A 23,374-nucleotide genomic window follows, 5' to 3' on the forward strand; every position below is an offset into this window, starting at 1 on the left:
CACGAGTCAGACAGTGGTCAGAATTCTGCTTTACAACCAGCCAATAAACTCACAGAATAACATGTGATGTCCATCCATCCATCCATCCATCCATCCTCTAAGCCGCTTCTCCATCAGGGTCGCGGGGGGATGCTGGAGCCTATCCCAGCAGTCTTCGGGCGAAAGGCAGGATACACCCTGGACAGGTCACATGTGATGTCATATAATGTAAAACTCAAACTCTATAAAGGGGCTTTTTTTAAAAAAATATCATACCGCTGTTCCTCATCAAGCATGTATTTGGTTTCAGTGTCACTTCAAAAGTGTTTTGTTGCGTATCGTGACGCTGCTCGCTTATTTCCGGTACAGCGGTCTGTTTTCACACATGCTCAGACTGAGAAATCCGAAAGAAATCAGAGTTAGAGTTTACATGCACTGAGAAATCTGATTACTGAGCTAAAATCTGATTTCTTTATCGTATTTCTAGATTGGAATATGGTGTTCACGTGACCATTTGAATAATCAGATAACTGCAGAAATCTGATTATGATCGTATTATTGGATGCACGTTGATGTGCTCAGTATCTTAGACATAGTGCAGTACTAAACTGTACAGAATCGTCATTCGTCATTGTTGCTGTTGTTCCATGGCCTAAAGTGATGTCTGGTCCAAGCGGCACCTACTTACAGCAACATTTCCCTGTCTCACTTTAGAATCGGGAGGAAATCAAAGATTATTTATGAGACAAAGAGAGAGAGTGTGCAACCCTTTTTTTCAAGGACTGAATTGTTACATTTGCCCAGTTCGGATTAATAAGACCTTAAGGGCAGTGCTATAAGGTCAAAGCCACCTTCAGCGGTCAGAGTCAAGACTCACATGCAAATGTTTTTTTTTTGTATCGTGTCTGTCAGAAATCAGAAAGACAAATGTCCAAAACAAAGCGTTTTCTGCGTTGTCCTGTAGTCCAGTGGTGAGAGTTGTTGCTTTAAGGCCAGAAGGTTGTAGGTTCAAATCCTGGTCAGGCTGCGTCGTTTAATTTTATTTCTTACATCTCTTCACTGGGAAGCTGAAATTCTAATGTTACTAAAAGATGTACAATAAGAAATGAGATGTGAGATCCTGCAGTTTGCTGGTGTGAGCGTGAGGTCAATAGGTCATCGGTTCAGATCCCACTGAAGATCTCACCACACGAGCGAGTGAAGACAAAGACCGTGCAGAGCGATGAGAGGTGGCGGATGGGGAGGCAGCACTCCAGGCTTCCCTCTCTTGACCTCCAGAGAAAAATGAAGCGGGGATGGAATGCAGAAGCAAGAACTTTATCTTGAGGAAAGGGGATCTCTCAGGGCCTTTTAGGCTAGAAAAACGCATGTCTGTTGTTTTAGGCCATTTTTATTCAGCGCGAGAGAACGGCACCACCGCAGCGCTCGAAGAGAAACAGAAAACCGGAATAAGATGCCAGAAAGGGTTCAGCACGAATCCTCTTTAGTTTAGCACCAGCAGTCTATCGGAATCCTATAGAAGAGCTAGCAGAAGTTAGGATTATCGCCGAGGTGGGTTTTCTCTTTCACGGCCCCAAACAAAGGCCCAGCTCTTACGGAAACGGTTCTCCAGGGACAAAACCATCAGCGTTCCCGCATGTTTCCCGTTTCGAGTCCAGATGCCGTTTCATCGAGAGTGGCACTTTTTTTTAAAAACATGAAATGGTGTTTTAACGACTCTATCTAATCTAAAAAATCTAATCTTTCTAGTTCCACCAATCATATGTAAAAAAAAGTATTCTCAGCTTCAGCTGGTTGGCCTGTGTAAATCTTCTATCTCTAAATAAAAGTTTATGGGTTCAAATCCAGCATGAGGTTTTCAATGTATTCATTGGCAAAGATGGCAAAAACCAAAATACATGTTAAAAAAAAACACAGTACTTTCAGCTTCAGGTGGCTTGCTGATATAAACCTTGTATCCCTAAACAAAAGGTTGTAGGTTCAAGTCCTACGTTAGGTTTCAATGTTTTCATTGGCAAAGATGGCAAAAACCAAAACAAGTGTTAAAAAAAAAGAAAACACTCTCAGCTTCAGGTGGCTTGCTGATATAAACCTTGTATCTCTATACGAAAGGTTGTAGGTTCAAGTCCTACATTAGGTTTCAATGTTTTCATTGGCAAAGATGGCAAAAATTAAAACAAATGTTAAAAAAAAAAAGAAAAGTACCTGTGAGATCCTGTGGCTCACTGGTAGATGCTATGCCTCCAAGATTAGGAGGTTCTCGGTTCATATCCCGAGCAGGATCCTCACATCACGGTGGTGGTGGTGAAACACACAGGGTGAAGGGTGCGCAGCGTGCAAAGAAAGCCCAGAGGGCACAACCCAAGAACCAGGGGGGAAGGTATACCCGTCTTCCCCCCTGGGGCCCAGGAGAGAATACAAGAGGGGATTATGCAGAATTTTGCCAAGTTAAAGGCGCACACAAAACTTTAAACACACCTTTTTACTTACTTTTACACAAAAAAAAAGCTACTCAATATCTTGTCCCTTTCAAAGAGAGCATCCCTCCCCCATGTTCCTTATGCCAGGCTTGAACCTCCCACCTCACTTTTCAGAGGCCAAGGTCTTCCCCACTGAGCCACCCAGCCTCACACGCAGCAACCCTTTTTTTTGGGGATTTGTCTTCAATAGTCAAATACACTTGTCCACTCCAGCCACATCATAAGGTGCATTTCAATCAACCCCTCAATACATTTACAAGGAACATTTGGATTGATTGCTTGATTGCTTGATTGATTGATTGATTGGTTGATTGGTTGATTGATTGATTGATTGATTGATTGATTGATTGACTGACTGACTGACTGACTGACTGACTGACTGACTGACTGACTTGTCCAGATCAAAACATATATGATCTTCTTGGATATTCACTTCCCAGTTGACCATGTGGTTAGTTGTGGCTTCATGCAGCATACTGTCATGATGATCTCCTCGCTGAACAAAGTCCATCAGAACAATTAAGTACAAAACCTGTTTGATGGATGGTCTACCTTTCGAATAGGAATTGGCTTAATGGTTACCATTCGACACCTTTAGATCCCATTGGAAAGCCAACAAATCAGTCTGAATTCAGAACACCTGTTAACCATCAAGCTTTATGCTGTGATATCAACCCATCAGGAAAGCACAGAATAGCGTTACCGACCATTAGACGTCATCAAGATCCAACACACATATATCATCAATCAATCAATCATTTCTGTTATCTTTTTCAGGAGGGTTAATGCTGAATGATGAAGACCAGAACATAGCTGGACAAATGTGCACTGGCGGTTTCAGATGGTGAACTGTTTCAAGGTAAGCCTTACTTTCTTCTCCTTCTTCTTTCGGCTGCTCCCTTTAGGGGTCGCCACAGCGGATCATCTGCCTCCATCTCGCCCTATCCACTGCCTCCTCTACTTTCACACCAACCATCTCCATGTCCACCTTCACTACATCCATAAACCTTCTCTGAGGTCTACCTCTTCTCCTTCTATCCGGCAGCTCCATCTCCAACATTCTTTGCCCAATATATCCACTATTCCTCCTCAACACATGTCCAAACCATCTCAACCTGGCCTCTCTGGCTTTATCTCCAAACTGCTCCACCTTCACTGTCCCTCTGATTTGCTCATTTCTAATCTTGTCCATCCTTGTCACTCCCAACGAAAATCTCAGCATCTTCATCTCCGCCACCTCCAGCTCAGCCTCCTGTCTTTTAGACAGAGCCACAGTCTGGTGACTGGTGACAAGGTGAGCCTTAGTTTGCTTAGAATAAATATTGAAATATTCCTCACAACCTACCTATTTCACTTGGCTTGGGTCAAGTCAAACCAGCTTGGACAGCATTTCTTACATGTGTGTTGGACTTTGGAAGGGTTCAAATTTCATGTTGAGGCTTCTCACAGCCTGTTTCCCAAAGTAAAGCATTTTGGCCTGCATTTACCACTGCTTTGGGTTTTCTCCCTACTCTCTATGTAGCGCACAGTATAGGTGATGAAAAATAGCTTCTACACCCAATTATTGTTTTACATGTTGATTCCACCATCCATCCATCCATCTATCTATCTATAAAATAAATTTGTATACACAAATCTCTGTTGGCAGAAGAAAACCTTGTACCTAAATTGTAACTTAACAGGTGAAGAAAAAATCTGCTGTACTTTTAATGTAAGTCAATGGAACCAGACATTTTTCCAAGTCATTGTGAGTCGTTTCATTTAGTCCATTCATCATGAAATTCGCACACAATGTAAAGGACAACAGGTATTTTAAAATGAAGTAAAAAGCTGATAAACGTCAACATAGATGCATAAAGATATATAAGTATATATATATTTATGTTTATATACGTGTGTCAGTGTACATAAAAAGAGAAGTCATAACAGAGGAGACAGATCACTGGTTTGAATATGAATAGTGAAGCTCGTAATGCTGACTATGGCATCCATTTCTGAAGAAAGTCCCTTCCTACAAGAAAAAGAGTTCACCGGTAAAGCCACGAGTCTGGCTATGACCCATTTATAAAATATGTTTTTGAAGTGTCAGTGTCAACGCGTTATTTACAGTGGGATGTGCGCAGAGTCAAACAACATTCAAAGATTGTGCAGAAGATTGCCAGACACTTCAACCGCTCCCGAACAAAAGAAGGTTTCTGAGGACGGCTGAAAAGGCGGTGACTGTGAGGAGGGTCAATCAATGGACCGTTGCTTGGTAGAGCGTGTCGCTTGCAGCATCCTTAGTGGTCTTAGCAGTGGTCTACAGAGGAGCCTTCCTCTGTGTCTAGTGCCTGGCATCTGTCAAAGATTCAAAAGACCATCTTTGTAACCTCTCAGCAAGCTTCTCCGTGCAATGCGTTGTCTTGAAAAAGAAGCACACGCTGCAAAAGGAAGACATGTGATCAGGTGAAAGGATACAGTCACAAATAAAGGCCCAATCCTATTTCTTATTTTTACTCCTTCTCCTTGTTTCCGAGTGTCTCTTTGGCCCTTGGAACGGAGTTACAGGGTAGTGGTTGAAATCTTCCCTCTGAAATGGGGCCCTCAAATAAAAATAGCATCCCTTCATTAACGGCTACCAGCGCCGCTCTGTAGGCGACCCTGCCCGTCTGCAGGGACAGCAGAGGAGGGGAAAGTTCAGCTACTCACTGCTGGGCTTTAGTTACATTTAGGGCATCATGCACCTTCAAAGAGGGGGGCAATTATTTATTATCACCCACCCCTAATTCTTCAGTGATATGAAGCTGAAGTCAGATATTCGCCAGATTCTTGTTTGAATTTTCCCGTTCCACCTTAAATGGAGCTGCATTTCGGATTCCTGAGGCACCACAATGTAACTGCTGCAACATTTAAGGTGGAACGGGAAATTTAGCCAGCTACCGAGACGTCAGCAAAATAAAAGTGATTTTATGGGTCTTACAAGAAGGTATTGTTTGCATTTTAATCTCATCACCTAGTACATCTGAACTACATCACCTCCACTAACAGTGTGAATTCAGTGTGCTTAAACACCCTCCCTCCTCTGGCGAAGGCAGCACTGTGGCAGTGCCATATGCATCCTGTCCCACTGAGCTGAGTGTGCTCCTTTACATCTATTTTTAGACCCATTTTGCTATTTTCAACAAAAGCCTCATATATCATTTCCTCTTATAGCGTTCTTGGCACAGCTGCTGTATGGCTTCCTTTGCCACCATGGTTTTGGCATCAGTGGACACATCAGTGGACAAAAGTCACAAGTCCAAGTCCAGTTCACAGCACTAGACGATTTATTGTCTGTTGTTCTCTACGTGAGGCGATACGTCTGCTTGTCCGCCAATGTCGCAGAGATCAAGACCCGCTTGTGAACAAATTCACTTGTATTGAGAGACGATGAGTCTCGCAATTACATCGGCCACAACGTCCTTATTACTCAACTGATTTTCACTAAATCTGTTTTGTTATAATCCTCAGACATAGTTTACTCTAGGCTGCACTGACAGCTCTCTAGCTTTTATTACTTTAATAACTGATCGTCATAATTAGCCGTCCAGACAAGCAGGAGAGTATTCAGGCTGCACCTGACCTTAAAAATGGAGTTTAGCACAAGTAGAAACTCAAACTCGCACATCAGCAAATCCATCAATGTGTAAATCGCTTCAAACCTTAATACACATACAAATAAAATAAACCCCCAAAACACAGTAAGAAGGACCGAGCTGAAGTTGGCTTCCTATTCATCAGCTTCATGTTGGAATTTTCCTATACCACCTTAAATGGTGCTGCTTCAGGCACTTTCTGGAACGGGAAAACTCAAACAGGAATCTGGCTGGTGCACCATTTAAGGTGGAACTGGAAAATTCAAACAAGAAGCTGGCAAATGAGAAGCTAACTTCAGGTTCATGTAAGAAGGTGCTAACGTCAATCTGTTTTGAATATTTACCCAAATTAAGGAATGCTATAACTTGCAGCTACAAAGACCCCTTGAACAGACTATTAAATGGATTAAGCTTAATATAAAACCAGAGAAAAAAATCACAACAACAGGTTCTCTGGGCCTCATTAACCACACGACCATATCTACTCATAAACATCACACAAACATGAGCGTAGATGACTCCGTTATATAATCCTATCCCACTTTCTGAGTGTACAGTTCTTGAAACAGTGTAATTCTGGACAGTATCCTTCTTAAACCGCGGCTCTGTAATGATACCGAATGCAGCCCAGCAGCGACGTTGACCTCCCCAATATGGTGGCACCGTTGACGTGCCTGGCTGGACCCAACGTGGCATTTAGGTATGTTTATCTGAGGGAAGATGACAAGATATGTGGACACGTTAAACGCGTCTCCAGAAAATGCTTTGAGGAGAAGACCAGCTTGACTGGTGGATCAGTTTAATTCTCCTGTTACAAGCTTCACATCGTTAAAATAACAAAGCCCCTTGTAGAACCAAAAGGTTGCATTGTTCTTCAGACTGATGGAGAATGTGTTATATATGGTTATATTATATTATATTATCCATCCATCCATCCATCCATCCATCCATCCATCCATCCATCCATTCTCTAAGCCGCTTCAGGGCAGACAGACAGACAGACACAGACAGTCGCTCACACCCAGGGGCAATTTAGCACGTCCTATTGGCCTGACTGCATGTCTTTGGAATGTGGGAGGAAACCGGAGAACCCGGAGGAAACCCACGCAGACACGGGGAGAACATGCAAACTCCACACAGTGTAAAATATTAAATTAAAAGTAAAATATTATATCATATTATATTAGATATTAATTTATTTATTCTTTTTTGGTGCTATATAGAACCATTTTCAATCCGTTCCACAAAGAAGCATATACACCACATTCTCCATCAATCCGAAGAACCATTTCACCGTGCAGAGAACCATTTGAGCATGAAATAGTTCTATATAGAGGTCATGGTTCTAAGTAGACCCGTTTTGGCTCTATAAAAATCCCTTGAAAAAGCACTTGTGTACGCTGCAGTAATGGCATGCGCATGCGCGGCATGTACACCGCGCTGGTGGAACACCGGATCATTATTTCACGCTTAAAATAAGAATCACATAGAGGGTACGTAGTAAGAGTCGATTCCCAGCAAACGACTCACAGAATCGTTGGCCAAGAGTCGACTCCGGGTAACAAGGCGTGTGAGAATCGAGGAATCGACTCTTTAGGAATCGACTCTCCATCTGTAGCGGAGGGACGTCGTTGTAACTACCGTTAGCTGAGGAGCCGGCAGTGGCTAATATAAGCGCGGTGCTGCGAGGAAAGTTCGAAAATAAGTTATAAAGGTACGGAAAAAGCGGTGTTTTACAGTTAAACACAATCTTACAGAAGTTAAAGATATAAACCAACGCCAAGTCAGAGCGTTAGAGTGTAAAACAAGCGCCAACGCTAAACAGTCTAGCTTAGCCTGTTTGCTCACCTGATGGAGTTTAGCTAATGCTAAGCGAGCTAACGCCGGCGTTTGTTTATGCTAAAAAAACTCACATTAAAGTTAATTTTTCATTTTATTTTTACTAATAACGTCGCTACACACTTGTTACGTTAGCTAGCTTATTCTTCCGGGGCTGAAAATATTTTCTTTTTTTGAGAACATTCCGTTCCACCTTAAACAGTGCAGCACCTGAGTGGAACTGCAGCGCCATTTAAGGTGGAACGGACAGTTAGAGTTCAGCCTGGCCTTATTTCGGCCAGGGAGTGTGTTTTCCTTCTCATTTCAGTTCTAAATCATTATTTATCGTTTTATATAGACTCACTGGGGGGGTCTTTTGCTATTTGTATATCATAGGACCTGAAACAGGGCAGAGTTATGGGGTCGTCTGGGTTCTGGTGAGAGTCCGGCTACCAGCTCATGCAGGTATGTTTGTTTATCTGAGGTCAGGTGTTCATTATACCTGCCGCTGGTTTTGGTCTAACAGTGTTTGTGTTTTAAAGTAATGATTTAAATGTTGCAGCTGAGTGTGGAAGTTTGGAGAGGAGCTGACCACAGAAGGAGCTGAGAGAGCAGAGGAGCTGACCACAGAAGGAGCTGAGAGAGCAGAGGAGCTGACCACTGAAGGAGCTGAGAGAGGACAGTCTGGACTGCAGACTGGAGCAGCAGAGGAGGTGAGAGGTGTTGTGTACTAATTATACAAGCGTACCAAAATATACAATATATTTTTCATTATTGCTGCATAATACCTTAAAATATTTTTGCCCAGTACTCTGCAAATTTTGTACAGTCTACAGTGTAATCTAGAACTCAGGCTGTGTATCATGAAATGGTTCTATACTGGACTCATAGCACAAGCATACAGGCTGAAACCAACATATCAATTATTACAGTAAATACATTATATTCTTTACTATATTATTACAAAGTAATATGGCAGTGTTGGCACACTATTAGTTAAAAAAGCATCCTGACAGGTCAGATATATGTGTGTATGTTCCGTGTTATTATACAATGACGTATCTGCTTGGAGACATACCGGTGTAAATAAGGCAGTTAACCAATAATCTACATTATGGAGAAGTGTTGGGGTGTTCAGAGGCAAAATCAAGTAATAAATAATATAAATAGCGTGAATAAATAAACAAATATGTAAATAAATTCTTTAAAAAACATTGGTCACTTCACCCCCATATCTAACTTTTTTTTTGTGCAATAATGTTACTCTAGAAAGCTCCAGTGTTGGGTAATTTCTAAAAGTAAAATGACCCAATTACTAAAAGTACTCCGTTATGAGTTACTAATTACTTTTCTAATACCTTACTTTATGTTGTAATTTTTACTTCTGTACCAAATTATCAGATACTTGATCCTACAGATCAAGCTGTAGGATATTTCTTAAAACAAGCAAAATTATCTAAAGGAATAATGAAGTAATTTCACTTTCTCAAAACGCGTAAATACGTCTAGAAGTAGTTAAAGAATATTAGAACAATCTTACAGCAACCTCAAACTGAGGAATATGAGGTATATGAACTAGATTTATGGTCATTTTCCTTTCCAAGACATTTTTGCGGTGTTGACGGATGGGCCACTCGGGAGCCGGGAGTCCCAGCTGATTTATAAATGTGCATCCAGGGGGCGCTGTTTCTGTTTAGAGCCCAGAATCATTAAATCATTAAATTATATGCTAAAGCAACGCGCAACTATATTGTTATCCGATTTATATAATGGTTGCGCATCCCTCGTTCCTCCCATTAATCGCCGCCACTCAAACTCTAATACGTCTTTGCCCTACAGTCATCAAAATGCAAGTACTCAAACGCTGCGTCCACTCACTGTCCACTCTATTAGACACTCCTACCTTGTCGGTCCACCTTGTAGATGTAAAGTCAGAGACGACAGCTCATCTGCTGCTGCACAGTTTGTGTTGGTCATCCTCTAGTCCTTCATCAGTGGTCACAGGACGCTGCCCACAGGACGCTGCCCACAGGGCGCTGCCCACAGGACGCTGCCCACAGGACGCTGCCCACAGGACGCTGCTGGCTGGATGTTTTTGGTTCTGAGTCCAGCAGCAACACTGAGGTGTTTAAAAACTCCAGCAGCACTGCTGTGTCTGATCCACTCAGACCAGCACCACACACACTAACACACCACCACCACATCAGTGTTACTGCAGTGCTGAGAATGATTCACCACCCAAACAGTACCTGCTCTGTGAGGGTCCATGGGGGTCCTGACCACTGAAGAACAGGGTAACAGAGTATCAGAGAAACAGATGGACTACAGTCTGTAACTGTAGAACTACAGAGTGCAGCTATACAGTAAGTGGAGCTGATTTTATATATATATATATATATATATATATATATATATGTGTGTGTGTGTGTATGTATATAGATGTATGTTAAAGTTTGAATACTCCCCGCAAAATCATGTTATGTTGATTTTCCAAGTGAAAATATGTTAACACATCAGATTTGAATCCAACTTGAACACACACACATTTTTCTGCAGATTTAGAGTTCAGTTTGGCGTATTGGAAAAAAAACTATTAAATGTGCCAATTTCAGCTCAGCCCATATTTAATTTTTTAGCTTAAATGCAGGAAATAAAGAATAGTTGTGCATTAAAATGTGCAGAAGTGTGTCTCTGTAGAGGATGTGTTACTTATTTTCAATTCAGCAAAACATGTCCATTTTTCAAAATTGAGCGATCTTGATGACCTACAGACGTATGCAAAAGTTTGGGCGCCCCTAGTCAAATGACGCTTTTTGCTGAAGAGAAAATAAGTCGAGACGTCCTCTGCAGCCTGTGTGGGGCGAAAAATCGATTCTTAGATGCATCGTGATGCGAACGATTCTGAATCGATTCACAAATGTCAAAAATCAATTTTCTAAATTTTAATTATAACAATGTTGACAGAACATCCGACTGGCTCTGCGTTAAAGCCAGGTTAGATCAGGAGTCACAACCCAAATATTTAGAAGAGCCGTTTTGTTCGGTCAACAAAAGCCAGGCCATAACATTTAACGTCCAGCATGTCTCGGTGTGGGCTGATGTCCAGGATAGGCTAAACAATATAAACAAAAACACAGACTTTGTTTACTCTGCTTTAAGCTTCAGCTCAGCTGCAGCCGCTTTCCTCAAAAGTAGAGCAGCTTATTGCTGAAGTCGCTGCTTATTCTCCAGCTTCTTGTTCCAATTTTCCCGTTCCACCTTAAATTCTGACTGAGGCGCCAAATGTAAATGTGGCACCGTTTAAGGTGGAACGGGAGAATTAGAAAGAGGAGCTTCGTCTTCACGACTTTCTCTCGTTGCAGATTTAATGTTCCAGGAAACCAACTGCACCGCTTATAAATGCGAATAAGTCCATTCGCCTCCAAATGTTCATCTTAAATCTCTCTCTCTCTTTGCCTTTTCGCCAGTTTGTTGAGAAACAGGGCTTTCGCGCTTTGTTGCACACGTCCTGTCTCGCAGATCTTTTACTGACACAGTGAGCTGTGTGCTGTCTGTAGAGGGTGTGTTAACTTACTTACAGATAGAAAATCAACAAAACCTGGAAACAACTAAGTACTAAACCACTCTGAAGGACAGTTTTTTTACATCTTAACCATTTAACTGCAGAAATGTAAAAAAATAAGTGGAATTCCCGTTTAAGGGGGTTGATTAGCACATGGATTGATATTAGCAGAGGTGGACGAAATACACAAATCACGTACTCAAATTAAAGTAGAGATGCACAAGGTAAAATATTCCTCCAGTAAAAGTAGAAGTTCCTCCCTTTAGACCTCCACTTGAGTAAAAGTACTAAAGTATTTCCCTTCAAATGTACTTAAGTATAAAGTAAAAGTACTAAAAGAGGAATTCTGGCTCTGATGTCCTGTTATCATTTTTATAACCAGACTGGCTTCATGAACTCATTTCAGGTGAAAGTCCTCCAGCGTCTCTCTTGGTAAACCAGTCTTTTAATAGAAGGTCATTAATTAGTGACGCTGACGTCTATTAAAATGATCAGAAGCACAAAACACTGAAGGTAAACAGTTTCCATCAGGGAGAACCGAGTGGCTCTGAAATCACTTTTTACACACAAGCAAAGTTTCAGGTTCAGATTTATTTACAACTTAGTTCCAAGTTTAAGTTGAATAAAAACTGGCTTTAAACTCAGGATCACAGATGAGCTCCTTTACTATGTTGATCTGTAGGCGTCTGTTCATAAACATAAACCAGCCCAAACTCATTTACTATAAAATGAAATGGTGTTTGTAGAAATTCAGAAAAAAGCCGCGTCAGTCTCGACTGCATATGTGGACATATTTCTATATTGAGCTCTATTTACACAAAGTTAGGTTAGTTCATCATTTATGTTGAACAGACTCTCCCAAAGTTTTACGCTGCTGCGCTGACGTTGAACCGCGTGCTGCACTGGGTCGGTATGGCCAACAGGTCAAAACCAGCTCTAAACAAAGTGACCGCTGGGCCCTGATTGGTGCTCTGGCTTTGCGCTTCTTTCGTTTTGACATGTTACGTTTTTATACACACAGAAACCAAAAGGAACGACAGATTTCTCAGAATGTAGGAGGAAAAAGTCGGATATTAGACTCTGAAAGATATTAGACTACTTCGTTACGGTCTCTGTCTCTGTCTCTACTCTGGATATTCGGGTTGGGCAGTACAATATTGTATGGATGTTGTGATAAACTATCACAATACACTTTTCTGAACATTGTGGATATTGTCAGAAATAAACACTGACTACATGTTCCATTAGAAAGTGAGCAGAATAAATTCTCTTTAACTGGATGTTGTGCAGCGCAGTTTGTAAAACGATGAATAAAAATCATTGTTAAGGGTTTATTATTATTATTATTATTATGTTTCATTATAATTATTATATGTTAAATATGTGGCACTACATGTTTTGTTTTTGTTTCCACCTAATCAAATTTCAGAAAAATAAAATATCATCATGCGTATCCCTGCTCTGTGAAGAAAACCTCGTATCTCCAAAATGGTAACTTCACAGGAGAAGTAAAAAACCTGCTTTACTTTTAATGGAAGTCAATGGAACCAGACTTTTTTCCAGATAATGTTGGGTCGTTTCTTTTGGTCCATTCATCGTGAAATTTACAGACAATGTAAAGAGCAACAGGTATTTTCACATCATGTCAAAAGCTGAAAAATGAGGATAAAAGTGGAGATACAAGGTTTTCTTCCGTCAGTAGCGATGTTGTCTGTTGTGAAAATGTCGAAGTATCGTGATAATATTTTTGCCATATCGCCCACCTCTACTCGGTACAATGATCTAGATCAGAGGTCACCAGTAGGCGGATCGCGGTCCGAGTCCGGACCCAGGCGCTGACCTGGACCCATAACTGACAAACTATGGTGCGTTATGTACTTTTGACGGGTGGTCCTGTTTTAATCGGCGAAGCTTTTCTAGCCTTTGTGGTGGGGCGTTAGCGGCCGGAGACTCACAGACCAATCGCATGTGTTGTACATATCACACGTGATGCTACTCAGCCAATCGGATCTGTGCATTACGATGAGCACGGAGACTCGAGTGGGCGACGCACACGCAGGAGAGGGACGAGGCGAGACGCAAATGTTATTGAAAAATCACTGAACTGGACTTTATTTGGTTTGCCATTCACTTGTTGACTGTATAGGATAATGATATTCCTACTAGGCTACTTCAGTAAACAGTATATGGCTCTGAATCATGATGCAAGTTTATCTCCAAGAGCAGCATCAGTCTGCAGAGTCTGCAGGTCCTCATCAACTAGAAGCTCGACTGTAATGAATTCAGCTCATATTTGAAGTATATTGAAGTATAAAGTGTTGTTTTTATCTTCAGCATGCAGAATTCTAACTTACGTTCTTTAAAAATCTCATTAATATGACCTCGGTTACAAGAACCGTCCAGTCTGACGGCTGTGTTTTCAACCCTACTTCCACCGGCTGCTCTCGCTCACCGCCGAAGAGCTGGTGAACTCAAACACGCTCATCGTCTGCTCGCAGCTCCGATTACTGAATGGATCCATTCCTGCACTCTTGAAGATGGTGCTTCAAGGGTGCTTTGAGAAGTCATGGTTCTATATAGAACCATTTTCTTTACTGAAGAACCCTTGAAGTACCATCTTTAAGAGTGCGGGAACAGAAATACCAAATACTTAGCATACAAACCTTGTGAAATTGTAAAATAAAGTTCAGAAGTACGACATATAATAGTAATAACAGAGGTAACAGTGGAAACAGAGGTTTAAAATGAGCCGTTCTGTCCTGAAACAGCTAAAATTGATTGTTTTCTGGTCCGTTTTTGTATTTCTAGCTGTTGTAGTCCCTGTTTTAATAAAAGTGACAAATTATGAAGAGTAATCAATGTAATAAGAAGTGAGGGCTTGTTGCAATTAGGAACGTTTCAGTGTGGGTAACATCTCAGTAGCCACGTTTACATGCAGCCTGATAATCCGTTAATAATCCGACTAATAGCTCAATCGTAATAGAATACGTCCATGTAAACACCTCAATCGGAGTAGACTTATCCGACTGAGGCCATTCGGAATACAATTTCTATCTGAACGAGGTGGGTAAACCTCTAAATAATCCGTTAAATAGAAGAATAATAGCCGCGTAAACGCCTGAATCCGATTACACTCCAATCAGAACGTGTAAGAACGTTCTGCGCATGCGCGTCGCATCATAGCGAAAGGTTTATAATGTTCAGCATGGCGGAGCAGAAACTGGTCAGCAGAGGAGACGAGGTTTATACTCTGAGCTTTAAAAGACGGCGGTGGGACGGACGGCCAGCTTATGTGTCTCAGAGCGCGACATCTGCCTTTTTAAGTGCATGTGAAGGACGTTTTTCTGAGTCTGACGTCAGTTTAAAGCAATTAAAAACACAAGCACTGCTCACTGCTGCTCATCTCACTCTGACTGGACCTCACGTGATGTTCGCTGTCATGGTAACATTTACTCCAAGCGCTACTCTAGGCATGCGTGTCATTTTGCATCGGATTACTTGTAGTCGGGATGTAAATGAAGATTTTCATCAGATTGTTGATTAGAGTGAGCATAAACACCTCAGTCTGAATCTGTAATCGGCAAAAATCTCTGCATGTAAACACAGCCAGTGTGGCATAACGTTCTGACCACCTTCTTGTCTCCTTGTTTCTACACTCATGGTCCATTTTATCAGCTCCACTTACTATTTGGGTGGCGGATCATTCTCAGCACTGCAGTAACACTGACGTAGTGGTGGTGTGATAGTGTGTGTTGTGCTGGTATGAGTGGATCAGACACAGCAGTGCTGCTACAATTTTTTTTAAAGCTTGTTATGATGTACAGTAAGAGGTGAGTTCACTGAAGGTCAGCACAGCTATGCCACTGATCTCACAGGAGAACAGATCGAACTCCATGTTTCAGACGTATATCTGAAGTATATCCCTCTCTAACCGTGTCGGAAAACTTGGAAGTACCCCCTCTCCTGGCGACGGCAGAGTAGTGTTGCTTTCCTTGCCGTAGAAAACTCTATCGTGGATGTGTGAGAACGGTGTATTATATCGAATATTTATCAGACCTTTCTTATCGCTCTATCGAGGAAACGTTATATTGCGATGATAAGCATTATCGTTTTATCGCTCAGCCCTAGGTGGGAGTGATGGCAGTAATGCTGACGTGCTGAGCCAGCTAATGTTTGCTCTTCGTAAGTTGACGCCGTTGAGAAACTAATCAGTTTAGCGCTGTTGTTGGCCACGTGTTTAAGCATGTGTATCGGGACAGCCGAGCCTCGTCACCAGACAGCTAAAAATAATCTTCTCTTTCTTAAACGATGACCATCACCTGGAAAAAACAGCTAATCAGACCCTTTCTCCCACTGTCCCATGACAGGTCTGTGAGATGTTCCACTGTTTGACTGTTTGAAGTGTTTGTGATGTTCTGTCCATAAAGGACAGTTTAAACAGCGACTAACCACCCAGGAGCAAAAATCAGCCTTCAGACCTGAAAGAAATAATGATTTGACATTTCTCTGTATCGATATCGAGCGATATGAATGTTGTTTATCGTGATGACCTTTTTGGACGTATCGCCCAGCTCTACCTGTGTAGAGATTTTAATTTTTGTCAGACTAAAGTAAGTCATACTGTGTCCTAATGAAGACCTGGATGTGTTTTGAGTGCCGAGGACCGTTTTCGGGCTTGTATTTATAGGGATGAGTTTGGTGACGATCCAACTCCAGTGATGGTTAGCAGCATCAGCCAAGCGGCTGTCCTGTAATAAACTAGACTTAATTATGTCACACGTTGATCGATTGCGTCTGGGGTAAGTTTAGAAACTATATTAATTGAATTTTTGCTGAACTATTTCTTTAATAAAGGCTTTACAGAGGCCTCGAGGTGGGCGAGGTGTCAAAATGTAGTATCACGTAACTTCAGGCAATGATAAAACGATGCGTCACGATATTGAGAATTTCTGTTGGAACAGACAAAATAGTGTCACATCATGAAATTACTGTCAGATGCTATGAATTTAATTACTTGCATTCAGCATTTCACACTGTGCTGCACTAAACCCAATTAAACAGAACTAATTAATTTCTCTTTTTAATTAAGCATGCAGTTATGAAGTGTTTAAGCACTGATTAAATCAGAAAAGGATACCGTGACATAGTGATGCACTTAATCATAATTACAATAAACATTGGGTAACACTTTGCTGTAGGGTGCTGTTCATAAGGCTGCAGGACACGTACATAAGCTTGTAATGACATCTGACATAACCCTACATAACTCTTTATAAATGCTTATTCCAATAGGCGTCGTCTGTCATAAAGGCTACTTTAGCCAAGTTTGATCAAAATTGGCAAACATAACCTTCATAGCGAATGATGCTTGTTGGAATAAGCATTTATAAGCATTTATGTCAGTTGTCATGACAAGTTTATGGCAGTGTCATGTAGCCTTATGATCAGCACCTTACAGTAAAGTGTTACCAAATATTGACATATTGTCCAGCCTTACACTCCTAAATAAGATGGTTCTTTAGTCAAGAAAATGGTTCTATATAGAACCATGAACACTCAAAGAACCCTTTGCTTGATTAAAGGGTTCTTTACATTGTTAAAGAGTTCTTCAGATTGATGGAGAATGTGCTGTAGAGGGTTCTATATGGAACCTTTTTGAAAAAGGTTCTTTATAACACCAAAAAGGAGCTGGACTATTGTTACAAGCTAACCCTTTTTGGTACTATATAGAACCCTTTTTGCTAAGTTCTATACAAAACCATAAACACTCAAAGAACCCTTTGCATGATTAAAGGGTTCTTTGCGTCGTTAAATTGGTAGAGAATGTGTTTCATACGACTCTATTCAAAACCCTTTTGTTAAAGGGTTCCACATAGCACCAAAAACGGTTGGACTACTGTTACAAGCTAAAGAGCCCTTTTCAGGTACTATATAGAACATTTTGTTTGCAAAGAACCCTTTGCATGATTTGTTTCTCCAGACTGATGGAGAATGTGCTGTAGATGGTTCTACATAGCACCTTTTTGAAAAGGGTTCTATATACCACCACAAAGGGTTCCTCTGCTGTTACAGGCTTGATAACGTGATAATAGCAGAACCCCTTTAGGTGCTATATAGAACTGTTTTCAAAAAGATTCCATATAGAACCGTACAAAACACATTCTACATGTGAACCTGAAAAACCCTTTAATGATGCCAAAAAGCATTTAATCATGCAAAGCAAAATGAAGTCAGAACGGTTCTTCTAATGGTGTGGTTTCAAGCTTGTAACAATAGAAGAACCCTTTTGGGTGCTCTGTAGAACCCCTGTCAAAAAAGTGTCGTCTGTAGCCGTCATGCACGTTTTCCATCAATCTGAAGATCCGTTTCATGATGAAAAATGGCATTTAATCATGCAAAGGATTTTTTGAGTGTTTATGGTTCTGTACAGAACCGCTTTCTTTAGTAAAGAACCTTTTTTTTTTTTTTTTTTTTAGAGTGTAGCATGTCGCCTGTCCCGAAGTGTTACCAGCTTGTCTCGTGGAGTGATGAGTGACCGAAGTTCGTCCTGCTCTGATCTTGCGCGAAGCCGATTGTGCAGAACTGAAACAGAAAGCATTTCTAGGTAGAACTTTACTAGAACAGTGCTACATAAAATTGACTTAAACGTGCCATAAACATGTCATAGCGGATGTCGTATGCCGCTCATAAGAAATTCGGTTCAGTAACGTAACAGCGTCGTGTTTTACCAGTAAATGTCGAGAAAGACGTCGTAGCATGTCATGACATCTGCAGCGATGTTTGTGACGTGGTTATGTCAGTGTTATGTAGCTGCGTTACCCATTTCTGAAGACACTGACCGAGGAACAGAGCGTCCTCTGAGTCTTACACCACAGCACAGGATAGAGTGGACACGTCCTCTGAAGCAGTACGAACATATTTCCTCTTTTATTTACATTCCTTTTTCAAATGTTAACATTTTTCGCTATAACTCATCAGGGTTGGCATTTTTTAATCTTTTCTCAGTAAAATAAACTTGGCACAAGTAAAACATATGTAGACAAAAGTTTTATTTACACCATACAACATTTTTGATTTTTAAATATTTTATACAGGGCTGCAGATGAGAGAGCTTGCCGAGTGCCTTCAAGCAGATTCTGCAGTATTAAAGTTGTGAAATATATTATTCATATAAAAGTGAGTATTACCTTTATTGCATTTAAAGCAATGAAGAATGTAGCTTGACAAACATTCATTTTTTTTTAAATGACAGAAAAAATCCTCTTTGCCTCTCTCAATATATTTTTTTTTCATCATATTATAAAGTAAAAAGTGTAGTAATGGCCAAACTGACTTGTTATAAACTTTTTAAAAACCTGCATAAGTATGTACATTGTGCTCCTGGACTCAGTCACCACTGAACTAAAAAAACTGAGCCCAACGAAGCTTGTGGGTCGACGTAGCGTAGCGCCGCGGTTTCGTCTTCTACTTTTGAGGTGTGGTCTTGATAGATATACCTTTGCAGACCCAATTTCTCGCCGAACGGATACGTTTGAAACACATGATGGTTATATTGTACACCTGGCTGGCCCCCCACTAAGTACACTAGTGAGAATACAAAAAAAAAAAAAAAAAAAAAGAAACACTGATGTTTTTTTGTCTTTTTTTAGTCACGTTCTCCTCCTTCTGTCCTGCTTTTTTGTTTTTTTTTGTTTGTTTTTTTTTTTGTTTTTTTAATCTTATTGGCACATAACGTCCCTGCCATACTCCTAGGATCCAGATATGTCTCGCCAAGGCTGCATGAAAAGTTTTCCACTTTATTTATTTATTTTTTGTTCAGTGCAAAATACGTCCTCCTTCGTTTGCATCCCGGTTCGCGCTCCTCCTCCTTTCCTCGCTCCGATTTAGACCTCCGTCTGGAAGTCTCCCTCCTGGACGTCTAACGGGAGGTTGACACACTTTTCCCACTCAGCAGGAGTCATCTCCAGAGAGTCCTTAGTGTCTGACTCCAGTACATTCATTGTGGCGTAGTTCTGGTACTCACAGGCCGGATTGTAGCTCTCCCAGGGGTTCTTGTTGGGCATCGCCTTGTCCTGCGGAAGAAAAGAGGACGGGACGTGGCCGCGTTAGAACCTTTATGGCTTCTTCACGTTTTCAGTGCTAGGTTTTCTCCATCATGTTTTATAGATGGACCATTCTACCGAATTAGTTCAGACTGTAATACAATAATAAAGATGCTTAAAAAACAAATTCAATATTCAGATTTTAGATATTTGTCAAGATTTTTCTCATCTGTTTAAACTGGAGTCATAAATGGATACAGTTACAAATATATACATCATTTATACACGGCAGAAGGTGGTTTCTTTAGTAAATGGTTCTGTATAGAATCATGGACACTCAAAGAACCATTTGCCTGATTAAATGGTTCTTCAGATTGATGGAGATGTGCTGTATACAGTTCTATATAGAACCTTTTTGAAAAGGGTTGTATACAGTACCAAAAAAAGGTAGAACCTTTTCAGAATCGCAAAGAACCCTTGAATCATGCAGTGGGTTCTTTGAGTGTTCATGGTTTTATTAGAGCCGATTTTTGTTTTTTTTAGAATGTTTTTATTATATACACACACAAACACAGATACACACGTGTGTGTGTGTGTGTGTGTGTGTGTGTGTAACTAAGTCAATATGTAGGCGGAGACTTATTTTAACCCCGTCCATGTAGAGCAGGCAGTGAGGCTGCATCCCTGTCCCTCATGGCCACATGGTGAGCAGTTAGATCCCACTGTTTTGAAGTCAGTGTGTCCTAAAGTCTGAAAGTCAGTGAGGATCATTAAGAAACGCCATATTTTCTGCTTTTCAGCACTTTTTAGTGTTTTAATGTAAAATATGATGATTTTCTGTGTGAACAGTTGTGTTTGCTGGTCATGTCCTTCTTGAGTTTTTCAGCTCAAAATGAGCTAAAATTCTCACCGAAGCATTTGGTCAAGTTTGGGTAGAGTTATGATTGTTTGGATAGTGACAAAATTGAATGATCAATTAGTAGTTTTAATCGATTAAACATAAAGTACAGAGTCACTCAGACCAAAAGAATTTTAGTTTAAAGTCTAAACCAAATTGGTAGAATGATCAATAAAAAACTCAATAGGTTCTCTGGTGGTTCTGGATGGTAAATAAATTGTCTATATTTGTGTTGTAGTCATGGCGACCCTTGGTTCCCATCACCACCACTGTAAAGACATCTGAACCATGGATTACATCTCCGCAAACTAAATATACAGAAATCTTGAGGAATTTTCCTTTCAAATAAGTATCATCATGCAAATTGCCAACTGACAATGTCATTATATATAATATATATATAAAAACAAACACACTGTTCAGGCGTAACATTTTGACCAGCTCCTTGTTTCTACCGTCATTGTCCAGTTTATCAGCTCCACTCACTATATAGGGTCGCTTTGTAGTTCTACAGTTACAGACTGTAGTCCATCTGTTTCTCTGATACTCTGTTACCCTGTTCTTCAATGGTCAGGACTGCTGGAGTTTTAAACACCTCAGTGTCACTGCTGGATTGAGAATAGTCCACCAACCAAAAATATCCAGCCAGCAGCGTCCTGAGGGCAGCGCCATGTGGGCAGCGCCATGTGGGCACTGATGAAGGACGAGAGGATGACCAACACAAACTGCACCAGCAGATGAGCTGTCGTCTCCAGACAAGGTAGGAGTGTCTAATAGAGTGGACAGTGAGTGGGCATAGAGTTTAAAAACTCCAGCAGCACTGCTGTGTCTGATCCACTTAGACCAGCACAACACACACTACCACACCACCACCACATCAGTGTTACTGCAGTGCTGAGAATGAGCCACCACCCAAATAGCACCTGCTCTGTGAGGGTCCATGGGGGTCCTGACCACTGAAGAACAGGGTATCAGAGTATCAGAGAAACAGATGGACTACAGTCTGTAACTGTAGAACTACAGAGTGCAGCTATACAGTAAGTGGAGCTGATAAAATGGACATAATGCTGTCTGATCAGTTTGTATACATACATTCCTTTCATCACTAATCAGAAACAAACCTCTCTCTTTCATCTTAGACTGAAATATATAGTCAGTGCGGATTCTTTACCAACAACCAGTACATAGAGCGTTACGTTGAATAGACACCGCCCACTATCAGTGTTTCCCTGAATCCACTACCATCATCGGAATTAGTCACAGATGAACTAGGACGGCACTAGGTTGGTGGTCAAATTACCGTTCGGTCTATTCTGCAGTCTAGGCATTGAGGGTCAGACTGAAGAGCCATGCTTATTGTTTTCAGTATAAATGCCCTTCCGGTGGTTACTTAGCAACAAGCGGCAAATGACATTGTGCTGGAGGGCTGATTGAAATGTGAGTGAAAGGGGATTATATGCGGCTCAAGGGACACACGGTCACTGACTATGTAAAGTCAGACAGTTCTCCGTCTGTCTGTTCCCTGCACATCACGGCTGTCAGGGCAACCTATTTATTTTTTTTTACATTATACACATGCTTAATTATGAATAGTACAACACAAATAGTTAAAAATACAAATAAAACTATGTTCTGTTAATGTAAACTCAATGTAAAATATCTCCTGTAAAGTAACCATATAGGAGATACAACAGTGACCTCGCACGCGACTGTGCAAAACTCAGAGACCAGCTTTCATTTATTCAATTTCCAGTCAAAACAGCTATTAAGTGCAACTCAACAGCTCATCTCTTACCATGTCCCCTTCTTATTTACCTTCATTCCAGCTTCCATTCTCTTCAGGAGACTCGCTTTCAGCTCCTCAAAGAACCTGCAGACACACCTCCAAAGCTCAGTCTGAGAAGTTGATTGTTTTCTGCAGTAATCAAACCCATTCAGTGGTGTTGAGGTCTGGACTCTGGGGTGGTCAGTCCACTGTTCAGCTTCTTATCTATTTCCTTTCCTAGTGAGGTTCTTCTTGATCAGCTACACATCCTTTCAGACCCACAGTGCTGAGTGGTCTTCTCACAGTGGAAGGATGGACAGAAACACCTGTGGATGTTTTCAGATCTGAAGCAGCTTGATCTTCTCCTCTCTCTCAGAGATCAAAGCTTTCAGTGCTGTTTATCTGATGGGGGCAGTTTTGGGGTCTACCAGGTCTTCCCAGGTGGCTGTTAGGAATCCCGTTTTCTTAGTTTGGAAACTCATGAATAAATTGTACTTAATGGTCATTTTGACTGAAAATTAAAAAAGTGAAGGGTGGTCTCTGACTTTTTCACAGTAGTGTAGTTCAGTGTGGACTCTTCAGCTGGTCCTTTGGGATTATTGTCTAATGTTTGGCGCCCTGAATAGAAACCATGACAATCAGAAAATGTGCCCAAATAACATGTAACGTCTCTAATGATCAGGTGATCTCTTACCTACGGATCATACTAGAGCTGAACCTTTAGCTGAACCTTTCAATCAACCCATCAGACTGGCTGTGCTATTACCACTATCTGGGGCTGTACGGTGCACAAAGCAGCGGCGAACTCTTGACATAACGGAATGCGAGCAAATCAAGTGATCTTACTGATTATCGTGCATCGGCCAAGCGGTGATTAGCCAATGGAAAAAGGAATAATAAGCATGTTAGAGGCCTAGTGAATGAGTATGGACAGTGATCACTGGGACAGCACTCGTTCTCTTTTCTCATTTTCTCCTCCCTCTCCTTTCCCCCCACCATCGCTTCTACTCCACCCCCCACCACAGAGGTTGGCAGGCGTGCCGGACACAGGCTATTTTTCCACGCTAATGCATCGGCTTGGCATCTACTAATTCCTTCAGTCACTCGCTTCCTGACGCCAAAGGCCGGATGTCTAAATATGGCCCTAATGGCAACCTCCCCCACTGTTCAACATAATTGGCCGGCACGGGCCACCTCGTACCCTCCCTCCCACCGC

General features: G+C 41.3%; 1 protein-coding gene and 2 long non-coding RNA genes across 7 annotated transcripts in view; 2 read left to right on the top strand and 1 right to left on the bottom strand.

The window, feature by feature from the left end:
• Positions 1-7,703: 7,703 nt before the first annotated feature.
• LOC108429283 lies at positions 7,704-8,541 on the top strand. The gene is made up of 3 exons (XR_001857991.2): positions 7,704-7,787; positions 8,288-8,356; positions 8,454-8,541. It is a non-coding gene; the product is annotated as an uncharacterized LOC108429283 (long non-coding RNA).
• A 25-nt stretch (positions 8,542-8,566) lies between these two features.
• Positions 8,567-18,487, top strand: LOC119261999. The gene is made up of 2 exons (XR_005129334.1): positions 8,567-8,604; positions 17,930-18,487. It is a non-coding gene; the product is annotated as an uncharacterized LOC119261999 (long non-coding RNA).
• A 625-nt stretch (positions 18,488-19,112) lies between these two features.
• adgrb3 (adhesion G protein-coupled receptor B3) overlaps positions 19,113-23,374 on the bottom strand; it is a 324,116-nt gene continuing 319,854 nt past the window's right edge. For 3 of the 5 annotated variants that reach the window (XM_017700932.2, XM_017700931.2, XM_037532640.1), the window contains one exon: positions 19,337-19,525. In XM_017700932.2, the coding sequence (XP_017556421.1) occupies positions 19,337-19,525 (189 nt within the window). Of the gene's footprint in view, positions 19,526-23,374 lie in introns of all 5 variants that reach the window. The other 2 variants (XM_037532639.1, XM_037532638.1) reach the window with 1 other exon arrangement.

Source organism: Pygocentrus nattereri, chromosome 22 (genome assembly GCF_015220715.1).
Source record: "Pygocentrus nattereri isolate fPygNat1 chromosome 22, fPygNat1.pri, whole genome shotgun sequence".
NCBI lineage: Eukaryota > Metazoa > Chordata > Actinopteri > Characiformes > Serrasalmidae > Pygocentrus > Pygocentrus nattereri.